The sequence below is a fragment of the Salvelinus fontinalis genome, chromosome 2, assembly GCF_029448725.1.
Source record: "Salvelinus fontinalis isolate EN_2023a chromosome 2, ASM2944872v1, whole genome shotgun sequence".
Lineage (NCBI taxonomy): Eukaryota > Metazoa > Chordata > Actinopteri > Salmoniformes > Salmonidae > Salvelinus > Salvelinus fontinalis.
In genome coordinates this window covers 37,801,097-37,825,757 of record NC_074666.1, presented here as the reverse complement: position 1 = coordinate 37,825,757, position 24,661 = coordinate 37,801,097, and the positions used below count along the sequence as shown (strand labels likewise).

The 24,661-nt window shown below is 43.0% G+C and overlaps 1 protein-coding gene across 2 annotated transcripts in view; it reads right to left on the bottom strand.

Annotated features, from left to right (window-relative positions):
* The window catches only part of LOC129818137 (delta-sarcoglycan-like), a 317,531-nt gene that overhangs the window by 15,745 nt on the left and 277,125 nt on the right, over positions 1-24,661 (bottom strand). For both annotated transcript variants that reach the window (XM_055873769.1, XM_055873777.1), the window contains exon 6: positions 20,147-20,219. In XM_055873769.1, coding sequence (XP_055729744.1) covers positions 20,147-20,219 — 73 coding nt within the window. The remainder of the gene's footprint in view (positions 1-20,146; positions 20,220-24,661) is intronic.

Here is a 24,661-nt window from a genome sequence, read left to right as displayed (position 1 = left end):
GGGAGATAAGTTCTGTGTCTGTGGCTTTACTAAGTTCTTTTAGGGGGTAAGGTGGAAGGTGAAGTGAGTGTGAAGTGAGTGTGTGTCTGTGTGTGTGTGGGTATATGTGTGTGTGTCTGGGGGGGGGTGTATATATACCGTTTTTATACATTTTCTATAGGATTGAGGTCAGAGCTTTGTGATGGCCACTCCAATACCTTGACTTTGTTGTCCTTAAGCCATTTTGCCACAACTCTTGAAGTATGCTTGGGGTCATTGTCCATTTGGAAGACCCATTTGCGACCAAGCTTTAACTTCCTCACTGATGTCTTGAGATGTTGCTTCAATATATCCACATCATTTTCCTGCCTGATGTGCACTAGTCCCTCCTGCAGCAAAGCTCCCCCACAACATGATGCTGCCACCCCCGTGTTTCACGGTTGGGATGTTGTTCTTCAGCTTGCAAGCCTCCCCTTTTTCCTCCAAACATAACGATGGTCATTATGGCCAAACAGTTCTATTTTTGTTTCATCAGACCAGAGGACATTTCCTCAAAAAGTAAGATTTTTGTCCCCATGTGCAGTTGCAAACCGTAGTCTGGCTATTTTATGGCGGTTATGGAGCAGTGGCTTCTTCCTTGCTGAGTGGCGTTTCAGGATATGTCGATATAGAACTCATTTACTGTGGATATGGATACTTTTGTACCTGTTTCTTCCAGCATCTTCACAAGGTCCTTTTCTGTTGTTCTGGGATTGATTTGCACTTTTCGCACCAAAGTACTTTCATCTCTAGGAGACAGAATGTGTCTCCTTCCTGAGCCGTATGATGGCTGCGTGGGCCCATGTTGTTTATACTTGAGTACTATTGTTTGTACAGATGAACGTGGTACCGTTAGGCATTTGAAAATTGCTTCCAAGGATGAACCAGACTTGTGGAGGTCTACAATTTTTTTTCTTAGGTCTTGGCTGATTTCTTTTGATTTTACCGTGATGTTAAAACCTCTACGGACCACCCATCCCATCAGATTAAAAAAAATAACTTTAGTAAAAAGCACAGCATGCAATAATCTGAGACAGCGCTCAGCCATTCTCCGCCATGTTGGAGTCCAAAGAGTCCACAAAAATACGAAATAACATCATAAATATTCCCTTACCTTTGATGAACTTTCATCAGAATGCAGTGCCAGGAATCCTAGTTCCACAATAAATCGTTGTTTTGTTTTAGAATGTCCATTTCCTCTGTCGAATTAGCAACTTTGGCTAGCATGTGTAGCTCACGTGTCCATGAAGATTTTACGCATGAACGAAAAATTCAAAAAGTGATAATAAAAGTCGAATAAACTGGTCAAACTCAGTTGAGAATCCATCTTTAGGATGTTTTTCACATATATATCCAATAACGTCCCAGGCGGAGCATTTCTTCGTGTCTGCAATGCGTTAGGTAGACACGAAGAAATGCTCCGCCTGGGACGTTATTGGATATATATGTGAAAAACATCCTAAAGATGGATTCTGTCCCGGCCTGTCTCCTGGTAGCGCCTGCATGCTCTGGACACTACGCTGACAGACACAGCAAACCTTTTTGCCACAGTTCGCATTGATGTGCCATCCTGGATGAGCTGCACTACCTGAGCCACTTGTGTGGGTTGTAGACTCCGTCTCATGCTACTACTAGAGTGAGAGCACCGCCAGCATTCAAAAGTGACCAAAACATCAGCCAGGAAGCAAGAAACTGAGAAGTGGTCTGTGGTCACCACCTGCAGAATCACTCCTGTTTTGGGGGGTGTCTTGCTAATTGCCTATAATTTCCACCTTTTGTCTATTCCATTTGCACAACAGCATGTGAAATTTATTGTCAATAAGTGTTGCTTCCTAAGTGGACAGTTTGATTTCACAGAAGTGTGATTGACTTGGAGTTACATTGTGTTGTTTAAGTGTTCCCTTTATTTTTTTGAGCAGTGTATAAATAGATATACAGTGGCAAGAAAATGTATGTGAACCCTTTGAAATTACCTTGATTTCTGCATAAAATGGTCATTAAATGTGATCTTCATCTATGTTACAACAATAGACAAAAACAGTTTGCTTAAACTAATAACACACAAACAATTATACATTTTCATGTCTTTATTGAACACACCGTATAAACATTCACAGTGCAGGGTGGTAAAGTATTTGAACCGTTGGATTTAATAACTGGTTGAACCTCCTTTGGCAGCAATAACCTCAACCAAACATTTTCTGTATTTGCGGATCAGACCTGCACAACAGACAGGAGGAATTTTGGACCATTCCTCTTTACAAAATTGTTTAAGTTCAGCAATATTTTTGGGATGACTGGTGTGAACTGCTCTCTTGAGGTCATGCCACAGCATCTCAAATCAGATAGAGGTCAGGACTCTGACTGGGCCACTCCAGAAAGCGTATTTTCTTCTGTTGAAGCCATTCTGTTGCTGATTTACTTCTGTGTTTTTGGGTTGTTGTCCTGTTGCATCACCCAACTTCTGTTGAGCTTCAATTGGCGGACAGATAGCCTAACATTCTCCTGCAAAATGTCTTAATAAACTTGGGAATTCATTTTTCCGTCGATTATAGCACACTGTCCAGGCCCTGAGGCAGAAAAGCAGCCTCAAACCATGATGCTCCCTCCACCATACTTTACAGTTGGGATGAGGTGTTGATGTTGGTGTGCTGTGCCTTTGTTTTCTCCATACATTGTGTTGTGTGTTCCTTCCAAACAACTCAACTGTAGTTTAATCTGTCCACAGAATATTTTGCCAGTAGCACTGTGGAACATCCAGGTGCACTTTTGCAAATTTCAGACGTGCAGCAATGGTTTTTTTGGACAGCAGTGGCTTCTTCCGTGGTGTCCTCCCATGAACACCATTCTTGTTTAGTGTTTTACGTATTGTAGACTCATCAGAGATGTTAGCATGTTCCAGAGATTTCTGTATGTCTTTAGCTGACACTCTTGGATTCTTATTAACCTCATTGAGCATTCTGCGCTGTGCTCTTGCAGTCATCTTTGCAGGACAGCCACTCCTAGGGAGAGTAGCAACAGTGCTGAACTTTCTCCATTTATAGACAATTTGTCTTACCATGGACTGATGAACATCAAGGCTTTTAGAGATACTTTTGTAACCTTTTCCAGCTTTATGCAAGTCAACAATTCTTAATCTTTGGTCTTCTGAGATCTCTTTTGCTCGAGGCATCAGGTAATGTTTCTTGTGAATAGCAAACTCAAATTTTGTGAGTGTTTTTTATAGGGCAAGGCAGCTCTAACCAACATCTCCAATCTCGTCTCATTGATTGGATTCCAGGTTAGCTGACTCCTGATTCCAATTAGTCATTAGCCTAGGGGTTCACAAACTTTTTCAACCTAAACTGTGATTGTCTAAATTATGTATTCAATATAGACAAGAAAAATACAATAATTTCTGTGTTATTAGTTTAAGCACACTATGTTTGTCTATTCTTGTGACTTAGATGAAGATCAGATCAAATTTGATTACCAATTTATGCAGAAATCTAGGTAATTCCAAAGGGTTTACATACTTTTTCTTGCCACTGTATATATATATATATATATATATATTGGTGTTAAATAAATATATAAACATAGATATATATATTATACAGCTTTTGAAGTTAATATAATCCCATTGTTAAGAGAGAAAACCAGTCTAGAAAAGGACGGAACAGCTCCTCCAGATGTGAACATGATAAATATTTTAAATTCACTGTCTAGTGATAGGAAGAACCATTTCAAAGTAGACAAGTGTAGGCAAGAGATAATAAAGAAATATTTCGTCATTATTGACAAAGATGGAATATGGAATCTGTCTGATATACAAAAAGTTTGGGGAAAAATACAGAGAATGTCTAATTCCTTGACAAAGACGATGGTCTTTAACTGTATTAGCCGAAGTAAGAAAACAGGATGAGAAATTCTTTCGGGAGAATCAAATCAAATCAAAGTTTATTTGTCACGTGCGCCAAATACAAAAAGTATAGACCTTACAGTGAAATGCTTACTTACAGGTGTCACGTTCTGACCTTTATTTTCCTTTGTTTTGTCTTTAGTTAGTATGGTCAGGGCGTGAGTTGGGGTGGGCAGTTCTATGTTGTCTGTTTCTATGTGGGGTTTTCTAGTTTGGCCTGACATGGTTCTCAATCAGAGGCAGGTGTTTTGTGTTCTCTGATTGGGAACCATATTTAGGTAGTCTGTTTTGTATTGTGGGTTGTGGGTTATTGTCTATGTCTTTACGTAAGTTGCCTGTGTCTGCACTTGTCATAGTATAGCTTCACGTTCGTTCGTTTGTTGTTTTGTTAGTTTGTCAAGTGTTCTTCGTTTCGTCTTCGTTAAATAAATTAAAGTATGTATTCAAACCACGCTGCGCTTCGGTCCGATCCTTGCTCCTCCTCAGACGAGGAGGATTACGACGTTCATGACAACAGGCTCTAACCAACAGTGCAAAAAAAGGTATTAGGTGAACAATAGGTAAGTAAAGAAATAAAAAAAACAGTAAAAAGACAGTGAAAAATAACAGTAGCGAGGCTATATACAGTAGCGAAGCTATAACAGCAGCGAGGCTACATACAGGCACCGGTTAGTCGGGCTGATTGAGGTAGTATGTACATGTAGATATGGTTAAAGTGACTATGCATATACAGTAGAAGTTGGAAGTCTACATACATTTAGGCTGGAGTTAATAAAACTTGTTTTCCAACCACTTCAACCACTGTTAAAACTTCTTATGGTTGAGATCCCGCTAACAGGATCGATATGACAACAGCCAGTGAAAGTGCAGGGCGCCAAATTCAAACAACAGAAATCTCATAATTAAAATTCCTCAAACATACAAGTATCTTATACCATTTTAAATACAATTTTTAAGGTAATCTTGTTGTTAATCCCACCACAGTGTCCAATTTCAAAAAGGCTTTACAGCGAAAGCACCACAAACGATTACGTTAGGTCACCGCCAAGTCACCGAAAAACACAGCCATTTTTCCAGCCAAAGACACAAGTTAACAAGAAGCAGAAATATAGATAAAATAAATCTCTAACCTTTGATGACCTTCATCAGATGACACTCATAGGACTTCATGTTACACAATATATTTATGTTTTGTTCGGTAAAGTTCATATTTATATAAAAAAATCTCAGTATACATTGGCGCGTTATGTTCAGTAGTTCCAAAAACATCCAGTGATTTTGTAGAGAGCCACATCAATTTCCAGAAATACTCATAATAAACGTTGATCAAGGATACAAGTGTTATACATGGAATTTTAGATCCACTTCTCCTTAATGCAACCACTGTCTCAGATTTCAAAAAAGCTTTACGGAAAAAGCAAACCATGCAGTAATCTGAATACGGCGCTCAGAGCCCAAACCAGCCAAAAAGATATCCGCCATATTGTGCAGTCAATAGAAGTCAGAAATAACATGATAAATATTCACTTACCTTTGATGATCTTCATCAGAATGCACTCCCAGGAATCCCAATTCCACAATAAATGTTTGTTTTGTTCGATAATGTCCATCATTTATGTCCAAATAGCTATTTTTGTTAGCGCGTTTTGTAAACAAATCCAAAGTCACGAAGCGCGTTCACTAGGAGCAGACGAAATTGTTAAACGATGTATAGAATCAATCTTTAGGATGTTTTTAACATACATTTTCAATAATGTTCCAACCAGAGACCTCCTTTATCTGTAGAAATGCAAACCCCTCACGTGAACGAGCGTCACGAGCCTGTGGCACTCTGCCAGACCACTGACTCAAAGAGCCCCTATGAGCCCCTCCTTTACAGTAGAAGCCTCAAACAAGTTTCTAAAGACTGTTGACATCTAGTGGAAGCCTTAAGAAGTGCAACATGACCAATATCCCACTGTATCTTCAATAGGGAATGAGTTGAAAAATGACCAACCTCAGATTTCCCACTTCCTGGTTGGATTTTTTCTCATGTTTTGCCTGCCATATGAGTTCTGTTATACTCACAGACATCATTCAAACAGTTTTAGAAACTTCAGAGTGTTTTCTGAATACTAATAATTTGCATATTTTAACAACTGGGACTGAGTAGCAGACCGTTTACTCTGGGCACCTCTGGGCACCTTATTCATCCAAGCTACTCAATACTGCCCCTAGCCTTAAGAAGTTAACAAACTATAGTTTTGGCAAGTCGGATAGGACATCTTCTTTGTGCATGATACAAGTCATTCTTCCAATAATTGTTTACAGACAGATTATTTCACTTATAATTCACTGTATCACAATTCCAGTGGGTCAGAAGTTTACATACACTAAGTTGACTGTACCTTTAAACAGCTTGGAAAATTCCAGAAAATGATGCTATGGCTTTAGAAGCTTCTGATAGGCTAATTGACATCATTTGAGTGCAGGAGGGACTGGTGCACTTAACAAAATAGATGGCATCATGAGGCAGGAAAATTATGTGGATATATTGAAGCAATGTCTCAAGACTTCAGTCAGGAAGTTAAAGCTTGGTTGCAAAAGGGTCTTCCAAATGGACAATGACCCCAACCATACTTCCAGTTGTGACAAAATGGCTTAAGGACAACAGGGTCAAGGTATTGGAGTGGCCATCACAAAGCCCTGACCTCAATCCTATAGAACATTTGCGGGCAGAACTGAAAAAGCATGTGCGAGCAAGGAGGCCTACAAACCTCACTCAGTTACACCAGCTCTGTCAGGAAGAATGGGCCAAAATTCACCCAACTTATTGTGGAAAGCTTGTGGAAGGCTACCAGAAACGTTTGACCCATGTTAAACAATTTAAAGGCAATGCTACCAAATACTAATTGAGTGTATGTAAACTTCTGACCCACTGGGAATGTGATGAAAGAAATGAAAGCTGAAATAAATCATTCTTTCAACTTTTATTCTGACATTTCACATTCTTAAAATAAGGTGGTGATCCTAACTGACCTAAGACAGGGAATTTTTACTCTGATTAAATGTCAGGAAACTGAGTTTAAATGTATTTGGCTAATGTGTAGGTAACCTTCCGACTTCAACTGTATGATAAACAGAGAGTAGCAGTTGCATAAAAGAGGGTTTGGCGGGTGGTGGGTGGCGGGTGGCGGGACACAATGCAGATAGCCTGGTTAGCCAATGTGCGGGGGCACTGGTTGGTTGGGCCAATTGAGGTAGTATGTACATGAATGTATAATTAAAAGTGACTATGCATATATGATAAACATAGAGTAGCAGCAGCGTAAAAGAGGGGTTGGGGGGGCACACAATGAAAATAGTCCGGGTAGCCATTTGATTACTTGTTCAGGAGTCTTATGGCTTGGGGTTAAAAACTGTTGAGAAGCCTTTTGTCCTAGACTTGGCACTCCGGTACCGCTTGCCATGTGGTAGTAGAGAGAACAGTCTATGACTTGGGTAGCTGGGGTCTTTGACAATTTTTAGGGCCTTCCTCTGACACCGCCTGGTGTAGAGGTCCTGGATGGCAGGCAGCTTAGCCCCAGTGATGTACTGGGCCGTACACACCACCCTCTGTAGTGCCTTGCGGTCTCAGGCCGAGCAATTGCCGTACCAGGCAGTGATGCAACCAGTCAGGATGCTCTCGATGTTGCAGCTCATGACAGGACATTGCAGAGAGATAAGGATAGTTTGAAAGCTCTTGGTTCACAAATCAAAACCTTGAAAGAAGAAATTCAACAATGACAGGCAAGGGTCGTAAAAACATACTTGGCTCCAACATGTGGAGGGCCATTTGTTCCTTCAATCCACCCTCAGGCTGAGTTGCGCAAGAATGATCGTGTATCAAGCCTCTGGTCAGCACTGCCTGGCTTTGAGTCAACAGATACTGGCAGCGATGACGAACGGTGTCTTAGGCCAACTAGAACACAGACTGTAAAAGGGTTACAGTTACTAGCCTTTGTTCTGAACAACCGCGAACATGGTGTACTTGAAGAAAAGGTTTATAGAGCTGTGGGTGTTGAAGAGCAAGATGTGGCCAATGGATGGAGAGCCATACATGTTTTCCTTAAGGGTACCAATTGGGGGGAGAGAACCAAATGTGTTCAAAAACCGAAAGAACCGTTTGTTGATTTTGAAGAAATGTTTAGAGCAGAGGTGGTTAGACACAGTGGGTTACCTGGTTTGGAAGATGAACGTACACTCAATTCCTCCAAAAATTGGTCAATCTCTCATCAGCTGATGCAATCCATACATGATGATTTGCGAAAAACTTTTGTTTCCACAACTAATGACTGGGAGAGACAAACCTACGGTGACATCATTGAAAGGTTGTCATGACTGGACAGAGACATCAAAAAACATATGTGTTATGGCTATACACACCCTGATATATTGTGGATAAATAGTTACTTGTCTAACAGAACACAGAGTGTGTTCTTTAATGGAAGCCTCTCAAATATAATCCAGTTAGAATCAAGAAATCCCCAGGGTAGCTGTTTAGGCCCCTTGCTATTTAAATTTTTTACTAACGACATGCCACTGACTTTGAGTAAAGCCAGAGTGTCTATCTATGCGGATGACTCAACAATATACACGTCAGCTACTACAGCGACTGAAATGACTGCAACACTCAACAAAGAGCTGCAGTTAGTTTCAGAGTGGGTGGCAAGGAGTAAGTTAGCCTTAAATATTTCAAAAACTAAAAGTACTGTATTTGGAACAAAACACTCACTAAACCCTGAACCTCAACTAAGTATTGTAATAATTAATTTGGAAATTGAGCAAGTTGAGATGACTAAAATGCTTGGAGTAACCCTAGATTGTAAACTGTTATGGTCAAAACATATTGATGCAGTCGTAGCTAAGATGGGGAGAAGTCTGTCTATAATAAAGCGATGCTCTGCCTTTTTAACAACACTATCAACAAGGCAGGTCCTACAGGCCCTAGTTTTGTTGCACGTTGACTCCTGTTCAGTCATGTGGTCAGGTGCCACAAAAAAGGACATAGGAAAATTGCAATTGGCTCAGAACAGGGCAGCACGGCTGGCCCTTGAATGTACAGAGAGCTAATATTAATAATATGCATGTCAATATCTCCTGGCTGAAAGCAGAGGAGAGATTGACTTCATCACTACTTTTATTTATGAGAGGTACTGACATGTTGAATGCACAGAGCTGTTTGTCTAAACTACTGGCACACAGCTCGGACACCCATGCATACCCCACAAGACATGCCACAAGAGGTCTCTTCACAGTCCCCAAGTCCAGAACAGACTATGGGAGTCACACAGTACTACATACAGCCATGACAACATGGAGCTCTATTACACATCAAGTAACTGACGCAAGCAGTAAAAAAAACAGATAATAAAACACCTTGTGGAAGAAGCGGGGACTGTGAAGCAACACAAACATTGTCATAGACACATGCATACACACACACACACACACACACACACACACACACACACACACACACACACACACACACACACACACACACACACACACACACACACACACACACACATGATAACATATGCACTATACATACACATGGATTTAGTACTGTGGATATGTAGTAGTGGTGGAGTAGGAGCCTGAGGGCACACAGTGTGCTGTGAAATCTGTGAATGTATTGTCATGTTTTTCAAGTTGTATAAACTGCCTTAATTTTGCTGGACCCCAGGAAGCGTAGCTGCTGCTTTGGCAGCAGCTAATGGGGATCAATAATAAATACAAATACAAATCAAGATAATAAACCTGCTGTTATGAGATTTGTGCAGGTTCCGAGTGAAACCAACAACATTATTCGTTCAGTAGAAGAGAAACCTGGTGTATGTCATTATTGCGGGATTTCTGGTCACTGGCAACGAGAATGTCGGAAAAGAAAATGTGTTCTTATGAGGAATGGCCAGGAGAAGAAGGGTCCGTCTAAGGGAAAATGGAATCACGATAACAGCCCCAACGACACAATGCTGATGCAGAAATTTAAGAAGCTCTCTCCAGCTCAGCAGCAGATTTTGCTGGATGCTGTGGAGGTAAACTAATGGACTCCCTCTTACGTCCCATCTCAGCTGAAATTGGATGGAATATATGTGAACATGATGGTTAACAACTTTGCAGTAGATTGTTTAGTAGATACGGGTCCTGAAGTCACTTTATTGCCCATATCTTATGCAAGACATGTATGTCCTCAGTACACAGGCAAGAAGATGAGAGCAACAGGAGTGGGGGGGGGTGACAGATATGAAACAGACCAAACCATTATCAAATTCTATTGGTCCAATGAAGATTGATGCACGGGTGTGGCTAGGCTCATTTGAACAACCTATTTTAGGCCTTGATGTTATTATGCAACTTGACTCTACATTGAACATCTATGAAGGTTAAGGTGACGTGTCAAATTAGACAACTGCAGGGCTCTACAGTTCACAACCATCCTATTTGTACTATGAAGAAAAATGAGAGTGGAACTTGGGATATGGAACCAGTGTGCTGGACAGGTGTTGCCCCACCTTGCACAAAACAATATCCCATTAGCAAGGAAGCTATGGACGCTACTAAAGTAGTGATTAAAGATTTATGGGACATGGGTTGAAAAGACACCATGTAATCCCGCTACTCTGATGTATCCTACAGATACCACATTACTTGAACACGACTGTTGTGAGTTGGTTTTGGATCAGCTCTCTGATGGGTTTATAGAGTTTATCTTATACACAGATGGTTCGAGCATTGTGGAGGGGGGTGTGAGGATGGCTGAGCATGGGTAGTTACTACAATGGACAATGTGATACTACCATGCACGTTAGATTTGAGAAAAGCAGACGTTCACTTCATGAGTGACACAATGCTTAACTATTGCATACAACAGTAGGGGAAGCAGACAGACAATTAAAAGAGGTGTGGGGAATAACTCCCAAGGGGGAACATGATGTAGTACCAGGACAGTGGGAGATGCTAAACAAATATGAAACAGACACATTAGGGCCAAAATGGGAAGGTCCTTATCAAGTTTTGCTCATAAAGAGGTCAGCAGTAAAAGTACAGGGGCAATCACGATGGATACATGTCGTTCATTGCAAGGTTGTCCATTTTGATGACAAAGTGAAGCCTGGAGAATAAAGAACTGATTGATTAGCAAACGGGGGCCAATCTCAGGTGAAGAAGCATAGTAAGATGATCAGAAATTGATAAGCTTCTATGTTGTATATCGCAGTCATCATATTAGGGATATCTAGGTGAAAGGTCAACATTTTCCTGAAAATTGGGGCTTGATTACTTAGGGAAATCTATGTGAAATATGAATTTCTCTTAAAACCAGGACATGTTACTTTCACTTTTTGTTTCCTTCGTTACAGGTTATGAGAATCTGTCGTCTGAGGCTGCAGCAATATCCTTCAATTCAAGGAATGTACCTGAAATAATACAAGATCACCGGTGAAGTGCAACCAGTGGAACGGAAGAAGAATTTCTCACTACCGGCAGACTGTCAGAACAGAAATCTATGTGGGACTGATACCAGTGTGGAAGAGCTGGTCACTTTTAAAGGACTTGGTGAATGATTACCTTGCCAATAGGATGATTGAATATTGTCTTGCAGACAATTGCTATTTTTTGTGTGTGTGAGTTTCATCTAATACAGGATGTGGTAGGAACCGGAACATCATCATTACACCTGTTAATACTTATTTTCTATAACTTTTTTGAAATCAATTTCTTATTGTAACAGCAAGTACTGTGTGCCCTTTGTGTTTTATAGAAATGCAAGGTGTTTAATGTGAATGATTTTATGCTTACTGCTAATGTTTTTTATACTGTCTATTTTTCATGTTATTTAATTGTTTTCTAAAAATACATTTTAAGTATATTTATTTTTAAAATGGTCTAGGGGGGAGTGTAAGAATATGTTGAAGATAAATAAACAACGCAGAGACAGAGGACGAGAGGTCAAAAGGACAAGAAGTCAATAGAGTAATAACGATTAAGGGAAATAGTGTTTTTTCTGTAATAGGGAATTATTGATCAATGGTTCAGAGACATGGGAGGAATATGTCTTCTGAAATAGGATACTTGTCATTTGGCCATTGGCTAGTTTTGTTGCAAGGGATTCTAATTGGTCAACCACAGGCTAGGGCTAGGTTATAAAACGACATGCTGTCCCTTTGTTCTTGGCAGATAATCACAGGAGAGAACCACTGGAGAGCATCACTGAGGACAGGGGAGAATGACCATCTACCTCCCTGTATGATTTGTCCTCTTCGAATAAACCTATTTTCCTCCCTGATTTGCATTGGGGTCTGTGTTATTAAAGAATAACATAAATTGCTAACATTCATTATCTCTCTCTCTACCAGTGTGTCTCCCCTGCCATGTCTACTCAACCACTTGCCAGCCAGCACCTAAACTCATTTATCTTTCCCTCTTCACGAGTGAGAACTTCCTTCAATTCGATTTTGATGAGCATCCGGGCATTGATCTGGGCGTAGTGAGGGCCAATCCAAGCAGCAGTCCTGCCAAAGATACGGCCATTGATCTCTACATGTCAGAATCCACAAAACAACGCTTCCGAATGGTTCTCCATCGACATTCCACTGGACAGGAAGTAGAGCTAATTGCTGGAGGAGTATACATTGCTTACAGAGTTTCTCCAAGCTACAGGTCATTGGAAGAAACCTTCTGAACCAGTTCAAAGGCTTTAGCAGTTTAATATTACACTGTAAAAAGGGCTCTAAATTGGAACAAAATGTTTTGCTGTGTGACAGAGTTTTTTGGGGGGGGCGCACTGTGCGACTAGGAAAACCCCCCAGATAATAATTGTTTTAATGATACGGCTACACTCTACCGTTGTTTCCATGTGCACTAAACAAAAAAAGCAAGTGCAGATTCGACAGCGTCATGGCTGCACCATTACTATAGCAAAAACGGCTTGCTTGAAGCCCAACCAGGTCAAAAGATCTGACCCATATTACCTGCGCAACATTTTTATCTTCCTATTGTGGCTCGCCGGGACCGCAGTTTACATTCATAAACCATGTCGTGGGATGTTCTAAAACTACTCGCGAGTCATTAATGATTTGTTTACTCTTTGTTCAGTCGTGTTACTTCATTGGCTAGCTAACAACCTGGTAACTTTACCAGTATATCCAAACATTTTGTAGCACAGAAAGAAAGGAAAAGGGATGGTAATCCTGTGTGGTTCAGCTTGTAGAGCAATGCCAGTTTTGTGGCTTCAATTCCCACATTGGACCAGTATGAAAATGTATATACTCACTACTGTAAATTGCTCTGGATAAGATGGTCTCCTAAATTGTAATTGGATAGCTTCTTCAGGAGATCAATGATCATAGCATTTTTTGTGTATTCACAATATGTATGTACGTATGTAACGGATGTGAAATGGCTAGCTAGTTAGCGGGTACGCGCTAGTAGCATTTCAATCAGTTACGTCACTTGCTCTGAGACATTAAGTAGGGTTGCCCCTTGATCTGCAAGAGCCGCAGCCTTTCTGGAGCGATGGGTAACGATGCTTCGTGGGCGACCGTTGGTGATGTGCGCAGAGGGTCCCTGGTTCGCGCCCGTGTCGGGGCGAGGGGACGGTTTAAAGTTATACTGTTACATTGATGCTGTTGACCCGGATCACTGGTTGCTGCGGAAAAGGAGGAGGTTGAAAGGGGGGTGAGTGTAACGGATGTGAAATGGCTAGCTAGTTAGCGGGTACGCGCTAGTAGCATTTCAATCAGTTACGTCACTTGCTCTGAGACTTTAAGTAGGGTTGCCCCTTGCTCTGCAAGGGCCGCGGCCTTTGTGGAGCGATGGGTAACGATGCTTCGTGGGCGACCGTTGTTGATGTGTGCAGAGGGTCCCTGGTTCGCGCCCGTGTCGGGGCGAGGGGATGACGTAAAGTTATACTGTTACATTGATGCTGTTGACCCGGATCACTGGTTGCGGCGGAAAAGGAGGAGGTTGAAAGGGGGGTGAGTGTAACGGATGTGAAATGGCTAGCTAGTTAGCGGGTACGCGCTAGTAGCATTTCAATCAGTTACGTCACTTGCTCTGAGACATTAAGTAGGGTTGCCCCTTGATCTGCAAGGGCCGCGGCTTTTGTGGAGCGATGGGTAACGATGCTTCATGGGTGACTGTTGATGTGTGCAGAGGGTCCCTGGTTCGCGCCCGTGTCGGGGCGAGGGGACGACGTAAAGTTACTACTGTTACACGTATATATACAGTACCAGTCTGCAGCAGAGGTAACTCTGGGTCTTCCTTTCCTGTGGCAGTCCTCATGAGAGCAAATCTCATCATTTCAAAGTTCTTGAAATGTTCCAGATTGACTGACCTTCATGTTTTAAAGTAACGATGGACTGTTGTTTGTCTTTGCTTATTTGAGCTGTTCTTGCAATAATATGGACCAAATAGGGCTATCTTCTGTATACCACCCCTACGTTGTCACAACACAACTGATTGGCTCAAACACATTAATAAGGAAAACATTCCACAAATTAACTTTTAACAAGGCACGCCTGTCAATTGAAATGCATTCCAGGTGACTACCTCATGAAGCTGGTTGTGAGAATGCCAAGAGTGTGCAAAGCTGTCATCAAGGATAAGGGTGGCTCCATTGAAGAATCTCAAATATAAAATATATTTTGATTTGTTTAACACTTTTTGGGATACTACATGATTCCATATGTGTTATTTCATAGTTTACAATGTAGAACATAGTCAAAATAAAGAAAAACCCTGGAATGAGTCAGTGTGTCCAAACATTTCACTGGTACAGTACTGTATATATCATTTTTTGCAAACCATAGCTTTATTGTGCATAAGTCAATGGAACTTGGAGATACACAGAGAGTAGCCACCCAGTCTAAGGGCCTGCGGGTGCTGCATCAGCGATCTTCTTGGCTGCTGCATTGGCTGTCTTATGGCCTTTCTATTTGTGCTTCTTGGAGAAACGCATGTTCTTCGTGAACTGGGCTTCTTGATCCCATTCCTGTGGGCCATACGGGACTTGTGGGTGGTGTGATTCTTTGCCATTTCTGTTCTGTGGCTCTGCCACACGTACGAGATGACAATCGGAAGAAAGCAATGATCATAGCAATGAATGAATGACAGATTTCTTGAATGTTGTCAGGACAAACCTGACATTTTAAAGAGACAGTGTACAATTTTAAATGTAATGCATCTCAGTAGGAACATTTTGCTTTTTTTTTTGCTGCGCCATCATAACTGTCACGCCCTGGCCTTAGTATTATTTGTTTTATTTATTATTTTAGTTAGGTCAGGGTGTGACATGGGGTATGTGTGTATTTTGGGGTATTATATGGTAGAGGGGGTGTTGGTGGTAGTGTATGGGTTTGTGTTGAGTGTATGTATCTAGCTGTGTCTATGGGTGTGTAGTTTTCTAGGAGAGTCTATGGTTGCCTGAATGGGTTCTCAATTAGAGACAGCTGGTTTCGGTTGTCTCTAATTGGGAACCATATTTAAGGCTGCCATAGACTTTAGCTGTTTGTGGGTCATTGTATATGTATATGTAGACGTAAGTAGTTTGTGTGTGCACTTACGTTTGAAGTTTCACGATCGTTTGTTGTTTTTGTTAGTGTTGTTTAAGTGTTTCGTGTTCATCTTCGTCGTTGTAATTAATGAAGATGTATTCATATCATGTTGCGCCTTGGTCCTCTCATTCACGTCAACACGATCGTGACAGAATGACCCACCAAATCCGGATCAAGCAACATGACCAGCGGCAACAGGAGCAATGCAAGGATTCATGGACATGGGAGGAAATTTTAGACCGGGAGGTACCAGGAGAATATAACCGCCCCAAAGCTGAGCTGGAGGCAGCGAAAGCAGAGAGGCGGCAATATGAGGAGCTAGCTCGGAGGCAGGAAAAGGAACCTACAAAGGATCTGGGCTACATTACGTGGGAGGAGATCGACAGGTGGGCGATCAACCCAGGGAGAGTGCCGGAGCCCGCCTGGGATTCTCTGGCGCAGTGCGAGGAGGGATACCGGCGAATGGAGGCAGCACGACGAAGCGGTAGGAAGCCTGTGGGAAAACCCCAAAAAATTCTTGGGGGGGGGGCTTAAAGGGAGAGTGGCGAAGTCAGGTAGGAAACCTGCGCCTACTCGCTGTAATTACCGTGGAGAGCGAGAGTACGGGCAGACACCGTGTTACGCAGTAGAGCGCACGGTGTCTCCTGTACGTGTGCATAGCCCGGTGCGGGTTATTCCACCTCCCCGCACTGGCAGGGCTAGATTGAGTATTGAGCCGGATGTCATGAAGCCGGCCCTACATATCTGGCCACCAGTGCGTCTCCTCGGGCCGGTTTACATGGCACCAGCCTTACGCATGGTGTCCCCGGTTCGCCTACATAGCCCGGTGCGGGTTATTCCACCTCCCCGCACTGGTCGGGCAACGGGGAGCATTCAACCAGGTAAGGTTGGTCAGGCTCAATGCTCAAGGGAGCCAATACGCCTGCACGGTCCGGTATTTCCGGCGCCACCTCCCCGCCCCAGTTCAGTTCCACCAGTGCCTACACCACGTAACAGGCCTCCAGTGTGTCTCCAGAGCCCTGTTCCTCCTCCACGCACTTGTCATGTGGTGCGTGTCTCCAGCCCGGTACCACCAATTCCGGCACCACGCACTAAGCCTCCTGTGCGTCTCCAGAGTCCTGTGCATCCTGTTGCTGCTCCCCGCACTAGCCCTGAGATGCGTGTCCCCAGTCCGGTACCACCAGTTCCGGCCCCACGCACTAGGCCTAATGTGCGTCCCCAGGGTCCAGTATGCCCTGTTCCTTCTCCCCACACTAGCCTGAAAGTGCGTGCCTTTAGCCCGGTGCCTCCAGTTCCGGCACCACGCACCAGGCCTACAGTGCGCCTCATCCGGCCAGAGCCATCCGTCTCCCCAGCGCCGTCTGAGCCATCCGTCTCCCCAGCGCCATCTGAGCCATCCGTCTGCCCAGTGCAGTCTGAGCCATCCGTCTGTCCAGAGCCATTAGAGCCGCCCGTCTGTCCCGAGCCGTCAGAGCCATTAGTCAGTCAAGAGCCGCTAGAGCCATTCGTCAGTCAGGATCTGCCAGAGCCGCCAACCAGACAGGATCTGCCAGAGCCGCCAACCAGACAGGATCTGCCAGAGCCGCCAACCAGACAGGATCTGCCAGAGCCGCCAACCAGACAGGATCTGCCAGAGCCGTCAGCCAGCCATGAGCGTCCAAATCTGTCAGCCAGCCATGAGCGTCCAGATCCGTCTGCCAGCCATGAGAAGCCGGATCCGTCAGCTAGCCATGAGCAGCCAGATCTGTCAGCCAGCCATGAGCCGTCCATCCAGGATCCGCCGGAGCCGTCATCCAGCCAGGATCTGCCCATTATCCTGGTGCTGCCCCTTATCCTGGTGCTGCCCCTTATCCTGGTGCTGCCCCTTATCCCGGTGCTGCCCCTTATCCCGGTGCTGCCCCTTATCCCGGTGCTGCCCCTTATGACTATGGTGGGGTGGGGACCACGACCAGTGCCGGAGCCGCCGCCGTGGAAGTAAGCCCACCCAGACCCTCCCCTAGACTATGTGCTGGTGCGTCCGGAGTTCGCACCTTAAGGGGGGGGTTATGTCACGCCCTGGCCTTAGTATTATTTGTTTTATTTATTATTTAAGTTAGGTCAGGGTGTGACATGGGGTATGTGTGTATTTTGGGGTATTATATGGTAGAGGGGGTGTTGGTGGTAGTGTATGGGTTTGTGTTGAGTGTATGTATCTAGCTGTGTCTATGGGTGTGTAGTTTTCTAGGAGAGTCTATGGTTGCCTGAATGGGTTCTCAATTAGAGACAGCTGGTTTCGGTTGTCTCTAATTGGGAACCATATTTAAGGCTGCCAAAGGCTTTAGCTGTTTGTCGGTCATTGTATATGTATATGTCGACGTAAGTACTTTGTGTGTGCACTTACGTTTGAAGTTTCACGATCGTTTGTTTTTGTTAGTGTTGTTTAAGTGTTTCGTGTTCATCTTCGTCGTTGTAATTAAAGATTAAAGATGTATTCATATCATGTTGCGCCTTGGTCCTCTCATTCACGTCAACACGATCGTGACAATAACAGATTTTATCCTGTGTTTTTATCCTTATCCAGAAATGAGAATTAAAATTGTCTGAGGATGGTGCTGGACCATCTGAAATAAAAAATAAAATGCTTTAAATAAAGGTTATATCAAGGTCATGTGACATGATTGAGCACAACACAGTGCTCTAGATAGGGAAGGGTGGCTGGGAGATGTATTTCTAAAAAACTTGCAACAATTTAAAAGATTTTACTGAGTTACAGTTCATATCATATAAGGAAATCAGTCAATTTAAATATATTAATTCGGCCCTAATCTATGGATTTCACATGACTGGGAATACAGATATGCATCTGTTGGTCACAGATACCTTAAAAAAAAGGTAGGGGCGTGGATCAGAAAACCAGTCAGTATTTGGTGTGACCACCATTTGCCTCAGGCAGTGCGATATATCTCCTTTGCATAGAGTTGATCAAGCTGTTGATTGTGGCCTGTGGAATATTGTCCCACTTCTCTTCAATGGCTGTGCGAAGTTGCTGGATATTGGCGGGAACTGGAACACAATGTCAAACACGTTGATCAAGAGCATCCGAAACATGCTCAATGGGTGACAGATCTGGTTAGTATGCAGGCTATGGAGGAACTGGGACAGCTTTCCAGGAATTGTGTACAGATCCATGCAACATGGGGCTGTGCATTATCATGCTGACACATGAGGTGATGGTGGTAGATGAATGGCACGACTATGGGTCTCAGGATCTCATCACGGTATCTCTGTGCATTCAAATAGCCATTGATAAATGCAATTTTGTTCACTGTCCGTATCATATGCCTGCCCATACCATATCCCCACCAACAGCATTGGGCACTGCTCAGAACCTTGACATCAGCAAACCGCTCACCCACATGACGCCAAACAAGCTGTCAGCCATCTGACCGGTACAGTTGAAATCGGGATTCATCCATGAAGAGCACACTTCTCCAGCGTGCAAGTACCCATTAAATGTGAGCATTTGCCCACTGAAGTCGGTAACGAAGCCGAACTGCAGTCAAGTCAAGGCCCTGGAGAAGACAACGAGCCGCAGATGAGCTTCCCTGAGACGATTTGTGACATTTTGTGCAGAAATTCTTTGGTTGTTCAAACCCACAGTTTCATCAGCTGTCCAGGTGGCTGGTCTCAGACGATATTGCAGGTGAAGAAGTTGGATGTGGAGGTCCTGGGCTGGCGTGGTTACACATGGTCTGCGATTGTGAGGCTGGTTGGACGTAGTGCCAAATTCTTGAAAACAACATTGGAGGTAGCTTATGGTAGAGGAATGAACATTAAATTACCTGGCGACAGCTCTGGTGGACATTCTTGCAGTCGGCATGCCAATTGCATGCTCCCTCAACAACTGCACATTTTAGGGTGGTCTTTTATTGTACCCAGCACAAGCACGTAAACAAATGTGTGCACAACATTTTAGAGAAATAAGCTTTTTGTGTGTATGAAACAATTCTGGGATCTTTTATTTCAGCTCAAGAAACGTGGGACCAACAGTTTACATGTTGCTTTTGTATTTTTTTTCAGCGTATAATGGTTGACATTGGTAGTATGCATTGGGTTAGAGTAGGGCTTCCCATACTCGGCCCTCGGGACCCTAAGGGGTGCACATTTTATTTGTTGCCCAAACACCACACACCGGATTCAAAGCTTGATGATTAGTTAATTATTTGAATCAGCTGTGTAGTTCAAGAGCAAAATGTGCACCCCTTGGGGTCCCAAGGACCAAGGACCTTGGGTTAGTAAATCATTTCACAGGCAATAATCCAAATCACACCCTCACTCTCGCTGAGCGACACACCATGGTTTAGGGAAATGCCCTGTAATCTTCAGTCAGCCCAAATGCACTAGCACAAACTAAACTGTACAGTAGGTCCTCTGCCCACGACGGGAGCAATTTTTCCATCATTTTATAATAGCAACCCAGTGACATGCCACAGCAATTCCCCATCAGGTTTTTTGTTGAATGTTGTTTAATTATAAATGCACAGAACATGAGAAAGGTGATGCATGGTGTTATAGCTGTGTGTGAGTTTGTGTATGTATGTATGTACAGTATGTATCTACAATATGTGTGCACATCAGGGTGGATTATTCAAAGAGAAATGTATTTTACCGTAGCTCTTTGAAGGGCTCGGCCCTGACGTGTGGCGTCTCCACAGATTTGCTGAACACGGCTCCCTCGGCACCTGCAATCACAGAACCACAACATTAGCCAGGAGACCTCCCCACTCTGCAAGCCATCGGCCCGTCGCTCAATACCACACTGTGATGCCAAATCAATGGACATAATCTCTGAAGCCACAAATCTATTTGGGCCGCCATGTCCAACAAGTTCTCACCAACTCCACACAGTTAACTTTGGCTCTGAGCTACTGTAGACCCACTCTATGCTATTGAATAAACCTTTAGGTTAGGGTGCTGCATCACAGTAAGCAGAATCAGGCTAGCGGATCAAAGGTCTCGACTAAATGTGTTTCAAAGCCCATTGTGTCACCGTAGGGACACCAAAACACCTAGAAATAAACGTGTTATTTCAATTATAGGAACGAGATGATGGTCGGGTACCAGAGTACTTGAGAAAATTTACAAGGCCGTTACTCCTTTAGGGTTGTTTTTAAATTACAGCTCTCAGCTTTTCGCTCTGAATGTGGTGAGGGTAAATATGCAAAGAGAAACGCTCCCTCGCCCATGTGGAAAGATAACTCTGTGCTTAACGATCTGTTCCAGGAGGAGCTCTTCTGTTCTTCTGATGTACAGTCTTCAGAAAGTATTCACACCCCTTGACTTTTCACACATTTTGTTGCTTTACACAGTGGGATTAAAATGGATTTAATTATCAATGATCCACACAAAGTACTCTGTAATGTCACATTGGAAGAAAAATTCTAACCTTTTATTTTATTTAAAACACTAATATGTCTTGTTTAGATAAGTATTCAACCCCCTGAGTCAATACATGTTAGAATCACCTTTGGCAGCGATTACAGCTGTGAGTCTTTCTGGGTAAGACTCAGAGCTTTGCACACCTGGATTGTACAATATTTGCCCATTATTCTTCAAAACATTCTTCCAACTCTGTGAAGTTTGTTGTTGATCATTGCTAGACAGCCATATTCAAATCTTGCCATAGATTTTCATGCCAATTTAAGTCAAAACTGTGACAACAGTAGGCTACTCAGGAAAAATCAATGTCGTGTTGGTAAACGACTCCAGTGTATACAATTGAAGTCAGAAGTTTACATACAGTTAGATGAGAGATACGCATGGTAATTTGGTGTATGTCTCCATTGGGAATATGCACCCATCCCGGCCAGAAAAGGTGAGGAATATATTCTGCAATGGTTACACTGTAGCCATGAGCCCTTCAAGTAAATATCCAGGCCTCACAGCCAAATATTGCCCTTTGCTCAGATGGTATGGAAAAGAGTTGTGATGCAGCTTTTATGGGGAGATATTTCACTTTATGGTGTCTCCTACGGTAAGCGACTATTATATTATGGAGAGAAAGGTGGTCAATACAGTGCCAGCTTAGCGGTAAAAAATTTCACAATTACTTTTTTGTGTGAAAATGCTGACAGAGAAAAACTCAGCCCCCCGCCTGACAGCCGAGATTGACATTGATCGGTGAGATACACAAACCATTCAAACTTGCCAACCATATCCATGAAGAGTAATAGAGGCTGTCCATATGTAATGTTATGTTCATAGAATACATGGTGAGGGTGTGTGATGAGCTGTCAAGACAGCAGCATGTCAGAATACTGTACTGTCAAAGCCAGTTTTGGGGAGGGATTTACAGATGATGGGCCTCTTTTGGCAACAAAAAGAAAATCACACTTAAGGTGAGTACAGTCTGTTGAAGTTTGTTTCAGTAGGTGTATTCATACAGTCAGAGGGATTCAACCAACAATATAACCCAGCATGGTTTTGGCAAAATGCATAACAGCATTAACACATTGAGTTAGAACTTGGAAAATCTGTACTAAACGGCCAGTGCAGTTTAGCAAAAAACACAACATCAGTTCCCCATTCTGACACAGTAGAGCCCAGACAGCCTTCAATCAAACACTACTACCAGCCAGCTAGCCACAGTCCATAGATGAAAATAATAGATGATCAAAGCCCCTGGGAGAGAAATGATTAAAGCGACTCAGTGTGGACAGACAGACTGCAGCCGTAGTCAGATCAAGACCAGGAAACAAAATCACTGTGGGAAGAAAAAGGCTGGCTTTAGCCTTTGGCTGTATGCACAGTGTGTGGCTGAGTCTGTGGTGCCATTCAGGCTAACTGACAGATCAGTACTGTTAGTTAGGAGAAAGGACTGTAGCAGTACAGTATGTGACTTTTTGGTATTAGGCATACCACACAGTGTCTATAATGTCTTCACTTTCACACCTTAATTAGAGAGCAAGTTAATGTGATGCAGTCCTAATATGGACACTGTAATAGTGAATGTTTGATATTCCCCATATACAGCATACTACATAGTTGGGTATCTGGTAACACAATGGGGTTCAACGTAGGGAGCAGTACTGGATAGGATCAAACTGTCTGCTGCCTTAATTGCAGTACAATCAAAGCTTAGTTGTACTACGAATGGCCTTAAATCAATAGCCAGCCTATGAGATTCAATCGATCAATATCTTCTCACTTGTATTTACACATCACCTCATGGATTTTAGTCGACTTTCATACATAGGCAACCACACACGTGCACATGTTATTATCTGTTATTATCTATGCATAGTAATTTTAATAATTATACCCACATGTACATATTACCTCAATTACCTCGACACCGGTACCCCAGCACATTGACTCTGTACTGGTACCTCCTGTATATAGCCTCGCTATTGTTACAGTATTTACTGCTGCTCTTTAATTATTTGTTATTCTTATCTCATACTTTAAAAAAAAAAGTATTTTCTTAAAACTGCATTGTTGGTTAAGGGCTTGTAAGTAAGCATTTCACTGTAAGGTCTACACCTGTTGTATTCGGCGCATGTAACAAATACAATTTGATTTGATTTGATGTGTGCACACACTCGTAAACGCGCACACTCACATGCATTCACATTCACACACCTCTCTCTAAACACTCCATTGGGAACCTGACTGGGCCAACTCTCCCAGTGACATCCTGTAATGCACCGGCCATAAACGTCCATAAACAGATTGAGTGAAAGATCGATAAAGCCATTTTAGTTTTATTTCCAACTTCCCACATAATGTCCCTTCTGAAATTATTTTGTCAATGTGTTTCCATTACGTCTCCTTCGACCCTCCCAGTCCGCCAGTCTCCTTTTGATCAATCAGCACATTATGAAGCATGCAGCAGGATATATCACTAGTGTTTGGAGGCCTCATAAACATTCACTTAATGTCTTCCATAGCAACTGGTGGTGGGATAGAGGGAGGCGATGGAGAAGAGTATATGGGCAAAGGATGACAAATGTGAGACGTGTTTTTAAATAGCCTATGTAGCACAGTCTGTACAGACCGGGCCTCCCAGTGAGAGGTTATGTTGTTTATCCAGACATATCAGTAGGCATTAAGGCTGCACCCGCATTACATGGCCTGCGGGTCTTCCACATCAGTAGTATTTAATAACTGGGATTGCACTGCTGCTGAGCTGCTATCTGGATCTACTGCTGTATTTACACTAGGATGTTCAAGGGCCTTTTTATGATAGCAGACCTGTATCTACACATAGAATCAATCAATGTTTAAATTACCTTTGGCTATCATGATTGCATAGATGTATATCGATCGAGATGGGATAGATGTACACTACCGTTCAAAAGTTTGGGGTCACTTAGAAATGTCCTTGTTTTTGAAAGAAAAGCAACATTGTTTTGTCCATTAAAATAACATCAAATTGATCAGAAATACAGTGTAGAGATTGTTCATGTTGTAAAAGACTATTGTAGCTGGAAACGGCTGATTTTTTATGCAATATCTACATAGGCGTACAGAGGCCCATTATCAGCAACCATCCCTCCTGTGTTCCAATAGCATGTTGTGTTAGCTAATCCAAGTTTATCATTTTAAAAGGCTAATTGATCATTATAAAACCCTTTTGCAATTGTTAGCACAGCTGAAAACGGTTGTGCTGATTAAAGAAGCAATAAGCATTAGTCAGTCACAAGAGCATTAGTTAGGCGATGTTAGGCGATTAGGCTTGCTTCGCAGTCGGCGTTCCAATTCATCCCAAAGGTGTTCGATGGGGTTGAGGTCAGGGTTCTGTGCAGGCCATTCAAGTTCTTCTACTCTGATCTCCACAAACCATTTCTGTATGGACCTCGCTTTGTGCATGGGGGCATTCATGCTGGAACAGGAAAGGGCCTTCCCCAAACTGTTGCCACAAGGTTGGAAGCACAGAATCGTCTAGAATGTCATTGTATGCTTTAGCGGTAAGATTTCCCTTCACTGGAACAAAGGGGCCTTGCCCGAACCATGAAAAACAGTGCCAGACCATTATTCCTCCTCCACTAAACTTCACAGTTGGCACTATGCATTCGTGCAGGTTGCGTTCTCCTGGCGTCCACCAAACCCAGATTAGTCCGTCAGACTGGCAGACGTTGAAGCGTGATTCATCACTCCAGAGAATGCGTTTCCACAGCTCCAG